This window comes from Anoplolepis gracilipes, chromosome 15 (assembly GCF_047496725.1).
Source record: "Anoplolepis gracilipes chromosome 15, ASM4749672v1, whole genome shotgun sequence".
NCBI lineage: Eukaryota > Metazoa > Arthropoda > Insecta > Hymenoptera > Formicidae > Anoplolepis > Anoplolepis gracilipes.
The window spans coordinates 1,633,943-1,646,417 of record NC_132984.1 but is presented as its reverse complement, the minus strand read 5'-3'; the positions used below and the strand labels follow the sequence as shown (position 1 = coordinate 1,646,417).

The following is a 12,475-nucleotide window of genomic DNA, read 5'->3' as shown; positions in this document are numbered from 1 at the left end:
TACGTCATCGTAATCGTAGAGAGATGAACATAATAAAAACGTATATAACGTGTTGTCTCTCTGTGCTCGTATGCATAACAATACGCGCGCAAACGCGCGTGTGATCCGCAGGGTTTAGATGGTGTAAATGTGTCAGTGTCTTCTGTAAGCTCGGGGGATATGAATAGAGTGTCGTAAGGATAAGTTCAACTTACCGGAAGATCGTGCAGCGAGGGAGTCACTATCAAATCCGAGTGAGCGCGGTCGCCTTTTCTCTATAAAAGAAAGAGAGACAAAAGGCACCGTCTTAAAAATCGTCTTGAGTCTTCTTTTTGAATTTCTTTGAAAAATGTTTTTTTTTTTTTTTTTTTTTTTTTCGCCTTCATCGTGCGACGCGTTTCAATTAAATGAACGTTAGATTATAAAATGTTGAAAATTCATCGCGAATATTAGAGTCTCTTAAAAGAATATTCTCAAATTAGTTAAAGAATCCGGGTTGGTTGATATTTTAAAACTGAGGAACTGTATGATTCTACAGTTTATGTATTTATATTTAGAAAGCAAGTATGTATATGTGTGTATTAGTAGTTAAAATTCCTTCTCTCTCTTTCCCTCTCTTTTTCTCTCCTTTTCTCTCCTTCTCTCAGGTAAAAATTTATTAGAAATATATTTTTTTTCAATAGTTTTTCACGCTATATATTCGAAGTTTAATTTATTAATTTTAGAGTGCTAAAGGACCTCAGAATTATAATTATAATTTTAAATTATTGTGTTTTCATATGCGTTAACCTAAATAATGTATAAATCTCTGAAACGCGCGTGTATATATTTTAAAAATAAATGTATTATAAGGTTTAATAAATTTTATCGAAGAGAAAGAGAGAAAAAAGATACTTTTACAATAAACAGGACTTAAATTTGATACTAATATATATCAAAATTCTGTAAAATTTCTGACATATGTTCTCTCTAATTTGTAAGCTCTAATAATTTGTTTAGTCTGGATGTTCTTAAAACTTTTGGCTTAAAAAATAATTTTAGAATTTATCTAAAAACTCACCCTGGCCATCGCTATTCGGGGTCGATAGACGAGATCGTCGAAGGCCGCTCTGTCCTTGTTGTCGACGAGTTCCCTAAGCTCTGTCAGTAGTGTCAGCTTCTCATGGGTATTGAGCAAATCGGCCAGACTGACGACCAGTTCCTCTATCGTCAATCTTCTCGTTCTGTAGTCCGCCAGAAGTTGAGAGAGTGCGGCTCGCTCGCTCCTGGCAAGGACGACTCTCGCCTTCTCCTCCACCATGGCAGCGGTGGCCGCCGAAACTGTATGAACGCCACTTCGGTGTCTCCATTCGTTTGTGCTGCTCCTTGTTTTTAATCGAAAAATTAATTGAATATAATGCTGTATAAAAATGAATAATCTTAAAAAAGCGTATGTGTAAAAGGAAAATATCTAGTTCATTTAAAATTATCTCTTACAGATTATTTAATTTTTTATTTTCTAGTCAGACATTGTGTGTTAAAATTTAAACTGAAAACGACTTGCGCGATATTTGTGGAAAATACATAATATGTTGATTTTAATTAAACAGATTTCACGATTTATTGATCCATGATATAATGAACAAGATGCCAACGTTAATCTTTTATTATTATAACAGATTAAATTATACTTTTATTACTTGACCTACTAATATTATTATCAAATTTTTCGAAGTAAAATATTTAAATATTAAGTGTGAAAATAATAAAATAATATAAAAATCACACATATACATATATTATATAGAAAAAGTTATTTTATTATTTATATTATATAACAGAATTAAGTTATTCAAAAAATAAGAATAAAAATTGATGAAAAATACATTTGCGACTTACGTGGGACTAGGTGGTCGATGATTCCCGGGGCTCTCTAGCAACGAATCGTGCTCGGGATATCGTGCGGTCGGGATTACTATAGGCTGACTGGTAGTACAGGAATGGGGAACCTTGCCGACATCGCGTATCAATAGACTCATCCTCTTGTTAGTCTTCAATATCTGGACAGCTTCGTCGTGCGTGGCCTCCTCGAAATTTTGTCCGTTTACCTCGATAATTTGATCGCCCACCTGAGTAATCAAAAGCGTCTCATATTATCACCTCGAGCTAGAAAATATTGAAATAAATTCTTACATAAACAAGCTAACATCTTCATAAGATTAATAATTATTATATAATCTACAAAAAAAATAATGTGTAAATGAGTAAAGTAAATAACTCATAATTAATGTTCATTTAATTTTAAGTAAAAAGTAATAAGTAAATACTTGTAATTTATATATTGTGTATTAACAGAATATATTATTTAAAATTTTATTATTTAATCTAGTTAATATATAGAGAGAAAATCATGTGAGAAGATTATTATATAAAAATAATTATTAATTTTAAAAAATTAATTTTTAAAAATCATTTAAAGTTTTTTAAGACTCTCAGGATCACGAAAGATTAAAATCTAGTGGAAAAAAACGTGATTCTCACGAGGAGACCGGCGCGATCGGCGACGCTGTCCTTGTCGACGCCCGTGACGTAAATTCCAAGGCCGTATTCGAGGCCACCCCGGATCATCAGGCCCAGGGACTGGCCGGGTTCGATGCATAACTCGACCTTTCGCGTCCTTGGGCCGTAGCGGGAATCGCGGGGTGGATGAAGGGGTGGCGGGGACGCTGGACGACCTTGGCGGTCCATCCAGCTGCAGGACTGCTGTCGACCTGACGACGACCAGACGGGGTGACCGCCCCGGCAACGGGGATCCAGTGCGGGCCCTCTCACCGTCATGCTCAAAGTCCTGCAGGACTTTAACATCTGTTGAAACGTGAAAAATAATATACAATATCGCGATAACTGTACATTACTAAATATATGAAAAAAAGATAGGGGTTGTGATTTGATTAAGAGGTCGAATTTGCAGCAGCTTGTTTGTTTTTTTAAATAAATATTGGTATAATTAATAAAAATATTGAATTAATATAATAATAATATTGAATAATTTTATTAATTATACTAATACAATAAATATATTTTTTTTAGAAGAAACGATATTTTTCAAAATCTTATATTTTTTTTGCAAATGACAAACTGCTAGATGTCAAAGTTTATCGAATATGTTTCTTCAGTTGAATTAATTTTTAATTTAATAATATTATATTTATAAAATCATTATAAAATGTAATAATAAAATATCTAAAATTTTTAATTTTGAAGTTTGAATAAAAAAATTAAAAAATTGTTTTATGTACCGTGTGATTTTTAAAATTGTGCAAGGTACTTTTTATTTTATTCAGCACTTAATGTGAAGTATTTTTTACAATAATATTATGTTATTATATTTCTAAAAAGAAGCTTGACATTTTGTACAATCAGTTTCTTACGAAAATACACAACGAAAGAGTTGAGCGGGGGGGGGGGGGGGGCAGGCGTGATGGTATGTTTAAAATGAGCCGTTTACACAAGTGAAGTAAATAATATTAACGAGAAAAGAGAACGACAGACACGTTTCGCGTCGATGACGCCAGCCAGGAGGATATCGATCCTTCTGGCAGAGCCTGTGACGTCACATCCTACCCTATCCTTGACCCAGCCCGGATCACGTCCTTTAGGATCTCTCGCGATTCGCAAGACGCGAATCTCTCGCAGCATCTTTTCGCGAGGCGTCCTCCTGCGAAGCGCGGACGTGTATCTTCCGCGGAAAAACCCGTTGTTTTCCGCTCATAGTATTATACAATGCCGGATGCCGGGGAAATATAAAAATGTCATTTCATTTCCGCGACGATGCGCTCGATGGCGGAATCGCATTTCGTAAATGCGCTCGTAACCCGATCCCATAGATGCATTTCTGGAAATGTCATAAACTGTCTCTCTCTCTGTTTCACCGTCTAGCTTTTTGCTATCTGTATTATTATGTAAATTAGCTATGCTATTTTCCATACGAAAGACACGTTCCGAAATGAAATTTCCAAAATTCTGTTTGTCTCTTTTATAGCAGATTTGATTAATTTTCCTAAAATTAGACTTTTTTTCGTCAATTTTTAAGCTCGAAATAGTTTATTTTATTAATAATTTTATAATATTGATTTATGAATTTGTTTGTCTTTTTATATCCATTTTTTACTACATCTTAATTATATCTTTATTACATCTTGATTATAAGTATCATTTTTTATTACATTCTTGAGTACATTAAGTCCTTAATATACAAATGCCTTAAAATTGTTTATTTGACAGTTTTCTTTCTTAATGAAAAGAATATTCTCAATTATCGCAATTTCTACCTACAATAATTAATGTATCGATTAATTTTAAGAATGCAAATTAATTTGCTAGAAACTTTTAATTATCTTTTACCAATAACTTAAAGTAATCTATTATGAATCTCTCTTCAATTTAACTTTTATTATAAATATATTAACTAAAAACATTTAATATCGCCGAGTTTAAGGATTTTTATATTTTCATATTAGTTTGATTTACGATAGTCCCTTATCACGGCATGCTATTGCATATTAAATAGATATACAAGGGAAATTAATATTAGATAAACTATCGAGAGAGAACATACATAGATGAGTTAATTGGTATCCATCTCTGGCCATGGCCGGAATGATAAACTACGTAATTTATTAGAAAAGCAGTAGAAACAGGCCGTTTGGTGAGATAGACTTGAAACTATCAGTATCGTATTCAAAGTTTGACACATTTGCAATTTCCCATGTTCACGTACAGTCATTTTTTCAGCCGGCGGCAGCTATCTATGACCATAAGTTATTTGACAGAAATCGTCCTGATCGTTTTTCTCCGACATCGCTTTCTGGGTCAATTGAATCGACCTCGATTGCGTGTCTCTTCGCATAGTCAATGATGATAAAAGTTATAGTTTCCGACGTTTTAGAGTAAACTTTTATAGACAAAGTCTGCGAAAGTTTCTTCTTATATTTGATTTATATTTGATGAAGAAAAATATATTTATTAATCAGTGGTTCACATAGAAACGAAATTATTAATATAAAGATAATTTATTTTAAATTTATCTAGATAATAGTTGAAATTAATCATCGTATCTAGATGATTTTAAGATAATATTGCTTTAAAAAAATAATTATGGAAAATGAAAACATTATGATTGTTATATACATATACATATAATTATTATAATTCAGGAGAACACATCAACGTTTAATAAATGCTTACTGATTCTTTAATACGATTGTATTTCACCTTTAGTTCTTTAGATCTAAATATAAGAGTGAAACATATTAAAGAATTATAAAGTGCTTACTGACAGCTGAATGCAGCCATTATTTTAAATAATTTAAGGCAGCTGACGTATTTTTCTATCTAAAATAAAGATGTGAATAATACACACTTTATTACAGATAAATATGAGATGAGGCAATTTCTTTATCTAAACGATTTATTTATTAAATAACTTCAACAAGATAACAGAAAACACTGATATTAATTGATAATAATACACGCGCATGCATATATCACGTGCGCGCGCGCGCGCGCGCGAACTGTCACTTTAATAAGATTCTGCATAATTGAAAATTTCAGGGCAAGTAAATAAGCCTTTAATTATCGGACCTCTTTTCCCTTTTGAAAAAGAATAGCAGCAGTAGCATTCGCGGAAGCTACTGCTGCTATGTAAAGTTTTATGTAAAGAGAATAAATGAGCCGGGGGAGTTGGCCGAAGGGCGCCGGAACGCTTGGCGCCATGTCGTCGTTCTCGTCGTCGTCATCGTCGTCGTCATCGTGGCTCGAAAGGGCAAGGGGCGAAAGAAAAAAAACGTAGAGCCTCCCTCGAATGTGTTGTTTGCTTAACACGCATTTCCTTGCGAGCATCTCGACGAGCCATTACGAGATAACGAGAGCCTTGCCGCCATCGTTATCCTTTACAGCCTCTCACGACGGTGAATACACAGTAATTTGATCCTGTTTATGTTGATCGATATCTCGAAAGGATCGGCGTCTCGCTTCCGTAAATCGAATTTGCGTGTATTAAAATAACGTCGGAGAAAATCGAAATGATAGGAAAGTTTACGGAAAATAAGCGTGATATATTTGAAATTGACAATTTGGAACTGACTAATATAAACTGTAAGTAAATATTATTGATTGCAAATACAAGAAAATATACTTTAACTCTGAATCAATCTGCGAAATATAGAGATCATTTTCGCGCATCAAGAGGATATTAATTATGCATCTGTCGCGAAAGTGTGAAATATTTCATTGAATGAAAGATGACGTAGACATTTTGGAAAATTTATTGAACTTTACGGTTGATATAATTGAATTTAAAACGGTGAAATTAACCGATAAAGATGTTGACAGCTTAAAATAATTTATTTGATCGCTATTTTATCTTTGAAATAAACGAGGAAATTATTAATAAAATCTTATGCATCACAGACATATACATATATATTTGTAATAGTTATATTGAGATTAACTTAAAAAGTAATATTTGTCCAATTAATTTCGAATAATAATTAATGAAGGAAAAGTTTTTTCCGAAATATTGTAAACTGAGATAATATTTCATATATAGTTTTATTGTTTTAATAGTTGTGCTATATTTTAAAAAAATTGGCGTTTTAAATTTATATAATATCATTATTATTTCTAAATACAAAATAATTATAAATACGATCTGGTATAATAAAAAAATTGAATAAAAGTTTTTTTTTAGAAATTATGATAATAGCAGTGTGAGGATAATGAAAATTCGATAAATTGCATACATGTCACGCGGAATAAGTTACAGAGGAGAAAAGGAAAGAGGGGAAGAAATTAGGAACAAACTTGCTAATTATTTTTAAGTGACATATAAAGTTAACATCACAATCGAGGGTATACAGTTGATCGATTGAACTTTGTTGAAATGGATCGTAGAAAAATGTGAGGCAGGAAAATAATCACAAGAGTGGATATAGATCACCACGACCCCCATTTGCTCACCCTCTCGTAATAGCAATCTTTCCGGAATATCTTCGGCCTAAGTCTTCAGAACTCGACCTATATTCTGGCTTTCGTTTTATGCGTGTATCGATCGATTTCCGCTGCGTATATAAAAAATCATATCGCGATACAATAAGACAAATAAACTCCAAAGCTCTATGTAAATAAGAAAAGTAATGTAAAAGAGATTTAATTAAACAGAATTAAATAGAAAAATATATAATAAAATATAAATAAAAATTCGACAAAAATACATAAGACTATGTCAGATAAAAAAAAATTTAGAATTTTTGTTACAACTCTTTTTAGAGCTTTGACGTTACAAACGTTTTTATAAGATTGATATTAATTTTATAAAATTAATTTTTTTACACCTGTGTAAAATAACAATTCTTCCATTTTTTAAAAATTTATCCTGATATCCAGTATATTTCTGTAGAAATAAAAATTAATAAACTTGATAAGTGAATAATGCAAAAATTAAATAAAATTAAATTTTATTAATTGAAATATAAAATCTTGAAAATTAAAAATCTCTGAACTATCTCGTTTCCGGTGTTTGATACAGGTACATGATACAGGTACGAGTACAAATGTATAACAATCTATTGGCATGTTGCATGAAGGATTGAAGAGAACCGTTACGAGGCGAGTTATTCGAGTGGAAGGAATTACCGCGAGTAATTTCTCCGGTGTAAATGATTCCGCTATTCGCGCTGTGGCTTAAAACAAAGACTGCCGAGAATAATAGTCGTCGGTATTTAGTTAATCAAAAGAAGCGTGAGATTCGCCGAAGATTTTCCAGCAATATTAAAATGTTGAATGTGATGTCTCGTTAAAAATTTCCAGATTTTGAATTTGGTCTTTACATGAATTTACACGAACATTTTAATAAAGTTTAAACTTTCGTTCTCGCGTTTCTTCAATATTTGATGTAGTTCAAAATTTCCTATCGATCTAAAAATTCAACGCAAAATTTATCTGCGCGCGTCTCATTAAATAGAGTTGGAAACTTTCTCGATTTTAAAGTTTAATTTCAAATATTAGCTCTAGAAAATTTAAAGTTACTTAATTTTGAATTAAGGTTTATGTGAAATGTTTCTCGCTTCTTTAGCTATTTTATCATCTATTAGCACGAGATGCTTAATTTTATATGCGCTTAGTGTTTGCTACTTATGAACGTCGAGCGTTTTAATCGAGGGTAACAATGATATTCCTTTGAGCCGTTTACCCTACGGATCAAAGGTGTTCTTCGATGATGCTCCAGTATGAAAAGGTTCGCAACAACTCATGCCGAAACTTGAAAAATCGAAATATTAAAACTTGTGTGAAACACACACTTTACACGAGACGTAGAGTACTTAAAAAAAATTATTTCTTTTTAACACGTTTACTTGACATATAAAAGCATTTTTTACGTAATTATTATAAAATAATATTGGCGTAATTTAATATTGAAACTTTCGGAACAAAATTCAGACTTGATTATTAGCAAGACTTCATTAAAAAGCTTTTCGACGTATTTCAATCAATTAACGACGCCTATAAAGGATAGACGTTACAAAAGTAGATAAATCTTGAAAAGATGAACGAATTGAGAAGCACTGATGGTAGCAAAAGGGGTAACAATAAGAAAGGGTTGATTTCGAGAGCGGTTCGTTCTTCGGTTATTTGTGCACGCGGATTTAGGGATGCTTGACATTTCTCCCTAGTTCCTCTAATCCGTTTGAGAGCTGGACTTAGAGAACGAGGATCGATGAGACGGTTCTTAAGGTCGGTCATAAATACAAGCTGCATTTATGCGATTACGGAAACCGGGTTTAGAAATCCGTAATTGGACCGGCTCTAATCGCTCATTTTTTGTTCTTTTTTTTTTTTTATTCCGTCAAGAAGCCTTTAATTATCACGCATTGAGATGGCAAACGTTGAAGCATTCGCGAATATAAATGTGATGATTCAGAAAAAAATTTTCTACAATTTATTCTGTCCTTCGAGCTAATTTAAATTTGTGTTTGGAGTGGAATTATTTATTAAACTCTCTAAATTATACATTCCAAGAATTAAGATACTTTAAACTGATACTTGGAATAATATTATTAATTCGGAAATTAATCCTGAATTATATGTTGTGAGAATTGAGATTCTAAAATGCAGACTTTAAGTAAATTTATAATTTTCAATATTTAAATATATTTTATAGAAAGAGCGTATAATTTAGAGTAGATAAACATTAATAGAATATAGACAAAAAAGGAAATTAAAAAGGTAACGATACATCACAAATTCTCATTATCTTCTCATACGTAATCTCTTCGAGTGAACAAAGGCTTCAAAAGTGGCAAACGTTAAAGAAATTGCTAGAATTAGGAGATAATGGGCGATGTCTCTTAACCTTCAGGAGGGAGGGGGGGTGGGGGGGGTAGATGGGTCAAGATGTCGATCGAAAATGATGGTGGTGGAAATAAAAGTTGTAGACTCACTTTGAGGGCCTCCTCATGGGTTACCGCGCGGAAGGGTGTGCCGTTCACCTCCAAGATTGTGTCTCCTGGCCTGAGTCCAGCTCGTTCGGCCACCGAACCCTCCTCCACCCTCGAAATGTAGACACCCACCCCTGAGAACAGTTGGCAGACTTTCCATCAGGCCGGTAAGCTGCCTCGCCGCTGTTCCGGCGATCGGTGCCAATTAAAATCTTCTACCCATGACGTAATAAATTGGCCGAGCAAATCTCGCGGATAAATTCAGGTAACACGAAAGGGATTTCCTATTTTTAATGAAAAAAAAAATGCTGGGTATTTCAAACAATGCGCAAATTAAATTTCAATGTGACAGTGTCTTTAATTTTGAGAACTATTATTTTATTTCATAAAAAAATGTATTATTAAGAGATGAAGTTTCTCGTATTGAAAGAAATGAAATTATAATAAATAATTAAATTATTGTGGCGAGTATAAAATATTTTTAAATGTATCAGGGAAAGAGAGAGAGATTATATTTTATATTTGTGTATAAAAAGATATTGACATAAAAATTTTCTTTTATACAACAAACATAATTTCTCTCAAAGCAATAGAGTATTGTTTTTATTAAAATAGAAGATAATGCATCTAGCAATATATGGTATCAAAGGACCTGTTGACTACTTTGTAAGAGAGTTGACTCTCTGACAAAGCTGGCAAACTTCCCCGATATACTTGTTGAAGCGGATACGATAAACGCCATGGGCAGAAATATTGTGAAAATAAGAGGAAGAAGAAAAAAGTACGCGGATGCATCAGAGTGAAGTGAATACGAGAAAACGGTGTGCGTCTCTGTGTGACACGATGCACGCGTGTATACGTGTATTCGCTTGACAGAGAAAGAAAGACATGCACATAAATCTTTCGAAGAGAAAACGTTAATTGCATTGCATGATGTGCATCATGCTTGCGTTATGCATTTACGATATATGTATGTATACGAATATGTATGCACGTATATGTGTGTTTGATGTATGCATTGGTACTTTATTAAAAAAAAAAAAAAAAAAAAAAAAGAAAAAATGATAATCGATAACGATTGATGGAAGCCGAAGTAGATTTTTCATGAATTTTTAAAGATCCGCGCGCTAGGACAATAAAATTCATAAACGATTAAATAAAAAATGCTTTTATGACGTAAAACAAAAGCGAGATTTTTTTGTCGAGTTCGACTAATTTTGAATTTTTGTAGCTGCAAATCTGGAATGTATTAGATTCGGATATGCTTTCTTGGCACATAAAATAATTACAGAATAATTACTCTGCGGTAACATTTTTAATATTAGAAACCATGTAATTTATTTTTGCTTTACAACTGTATAATTAAAGTGTAATATAACTCTTAATAATGTACCGCGCGTAATATTTATTCGATAACCACGTAAAGTCGAATGAAAAATGTGCAAAGGTGGAGTTTGCAGCTGTTCGCTAATAATTCACGACCGCCTTACTTTTGCGATCTGAATCATAAATAAAGAGAAATATCTTACCGTTTTTCTACGTTTCTCAAAATATGATTCGGACCAGCTTCATTTGGAATTCGAATCTCGAGGATTTATCTTTCGAAACTTCAATGTTACTCGAAATAATCTGACATTTTTCCGGTCAAGCGAATTTGAAAAAATGAAAACTCCCTTTATAACATGATTTTAAGTGAACCTGTAATAATATAATCGCAAACGCTCCCTTTGAAAAAGCATTTTTCGGCAAAGTTTAATAATCTACCAATTGAATTTTTATTTTCTTGAATTCTTGCGATCATTTAAAGTTACTTTGTGAAAATGTGCTCCTGGTTTTACAACACTACAGTGAAACATATTATGTATGTGTGTGGTGATATAATTTGTGTCGAAGCAAGAACTAGGAAACGTAATGATACATTGAATAGCACGCTCGTACTGCATTTATTATGCAGTTCATGCGCCATCGTTTATTGTGTTTATGTGCAGATTTATCATCTTCATCCTTATCGTCGAAATTGACATAATTTTTTGAACGATGAGAGAGCAAATTTAATATCGAGACGAAAGTAGTTTGTGTGTGTAGTTATTTTTCATATCACACGGAATATCTTCAAAAATTGACAGAAAATTGTGATGGATTTTTTAGAATCGAGAGATATTTTCGGTTATAAATATCTTTACTATTTTTTTGGAAAAATCGTACGATTATATTCAAGTTTAAAAATTGCAGAAAAAAATCTTATTGTGTAATTTAATTATATATGTTTTTCTTTAAATTAAAAAAAATGGATATTTTTTATATTATTTCCAACGCTGCGCTCTACGCAGACCTTTGTGACTAATACAAACAATTAAGCTCTTCTCTACGCACTTATACACAATGCGCATATACATTGTACACTCATGCAACGAATTGTGCCAGAGAGACGTCTAGAGAGAGGAAGTAGCTTTCTGATAGATACTCGTGTAGTGCGATGCGTTATAAACCCTCCTTTCTCCCGTTGAATTACCTGACTGCGCTTCTGGTACAGCGAAACAGAAAATAAGAATGACACAACGCAAGTTGGCTTATTCTCGATCTCAGCCGCTTGGTCGCGGACGATGGCGAAATCCCCAGAAGATTTGCGTCGGGTTCAATAAGCTTTTCACAGAGCATTATTACGGAATTAATTTAATTAGACGCGAATTATAAAGCTTGCGCTAGTTTACGAAGGATTTTAATAATATTATTAATAGTAGCAGAAATGGTAATAAACTTCATTATAAATTATTCGGGAGTATTAAATTTTATGTATAACATATATATATATATATATTGAAAACAAAGCAATGTTGTGAATTAATTTGAAAATTAATTTTAACAGTCTTTATATATTTCAAGTAAAACTATTACAAATTCTAGATAAATTTGTTGAAGGGAATAGTTATGAAATATTATTATATATACATAAAGTATATTTAAATTTTTTACTGATAGATAGATCTAGAAACGATAAAATCCGATAATGTGAAAAAAAA

The 12,475-nt window shown here is 32.5% G+C and overlaps 1 protein-coding gene across 12 annotated transcripts in view; it reads right to left on the bottom strand.

The window, feature by feature from the left end:
* Dysc (whirlin protein dyschronic) overlaps positions 1-12,475 on the bottom strand; it is a 66,891-nt gene that overhangs the window by 37,308 nt on the left and 17,108 nt on the right. For 7 of the 12 annotated variants that reach the window (XM_072907348.1, XM_072907347.1, XM_072907353.1 and 4 more), the window contains 5 exons: positions 9,459-9,589; positions 2,500-2,823; positions 1,858-2,087; positions 1,040-1,343; positions 195-254 (listed from right to left, as the gene is read on the bottom strand). In XM_072907348.1, the coding sequence (XP_072763449.1) occupies positions 195-254; positions 1,040-1,343; positions 1,858-2,087; positions 2,500-2,823; positions 9,459-9,589 (1,049 nt within the window). Of the gene's footprint in view, positions 1-194; positions 255-1,039; positions 1,344-1,857; positions 2,088-2,499; positions 2,824-9,458; positions 9,590-11,967; positions 11,980-12,475 lie in introns of all 12 variants that reach the window. The other 5 variants (XM_072907352.1, XM_072907356.1, XM_072907357.1 and 2 more) reach the window with 2 other exon arrangements.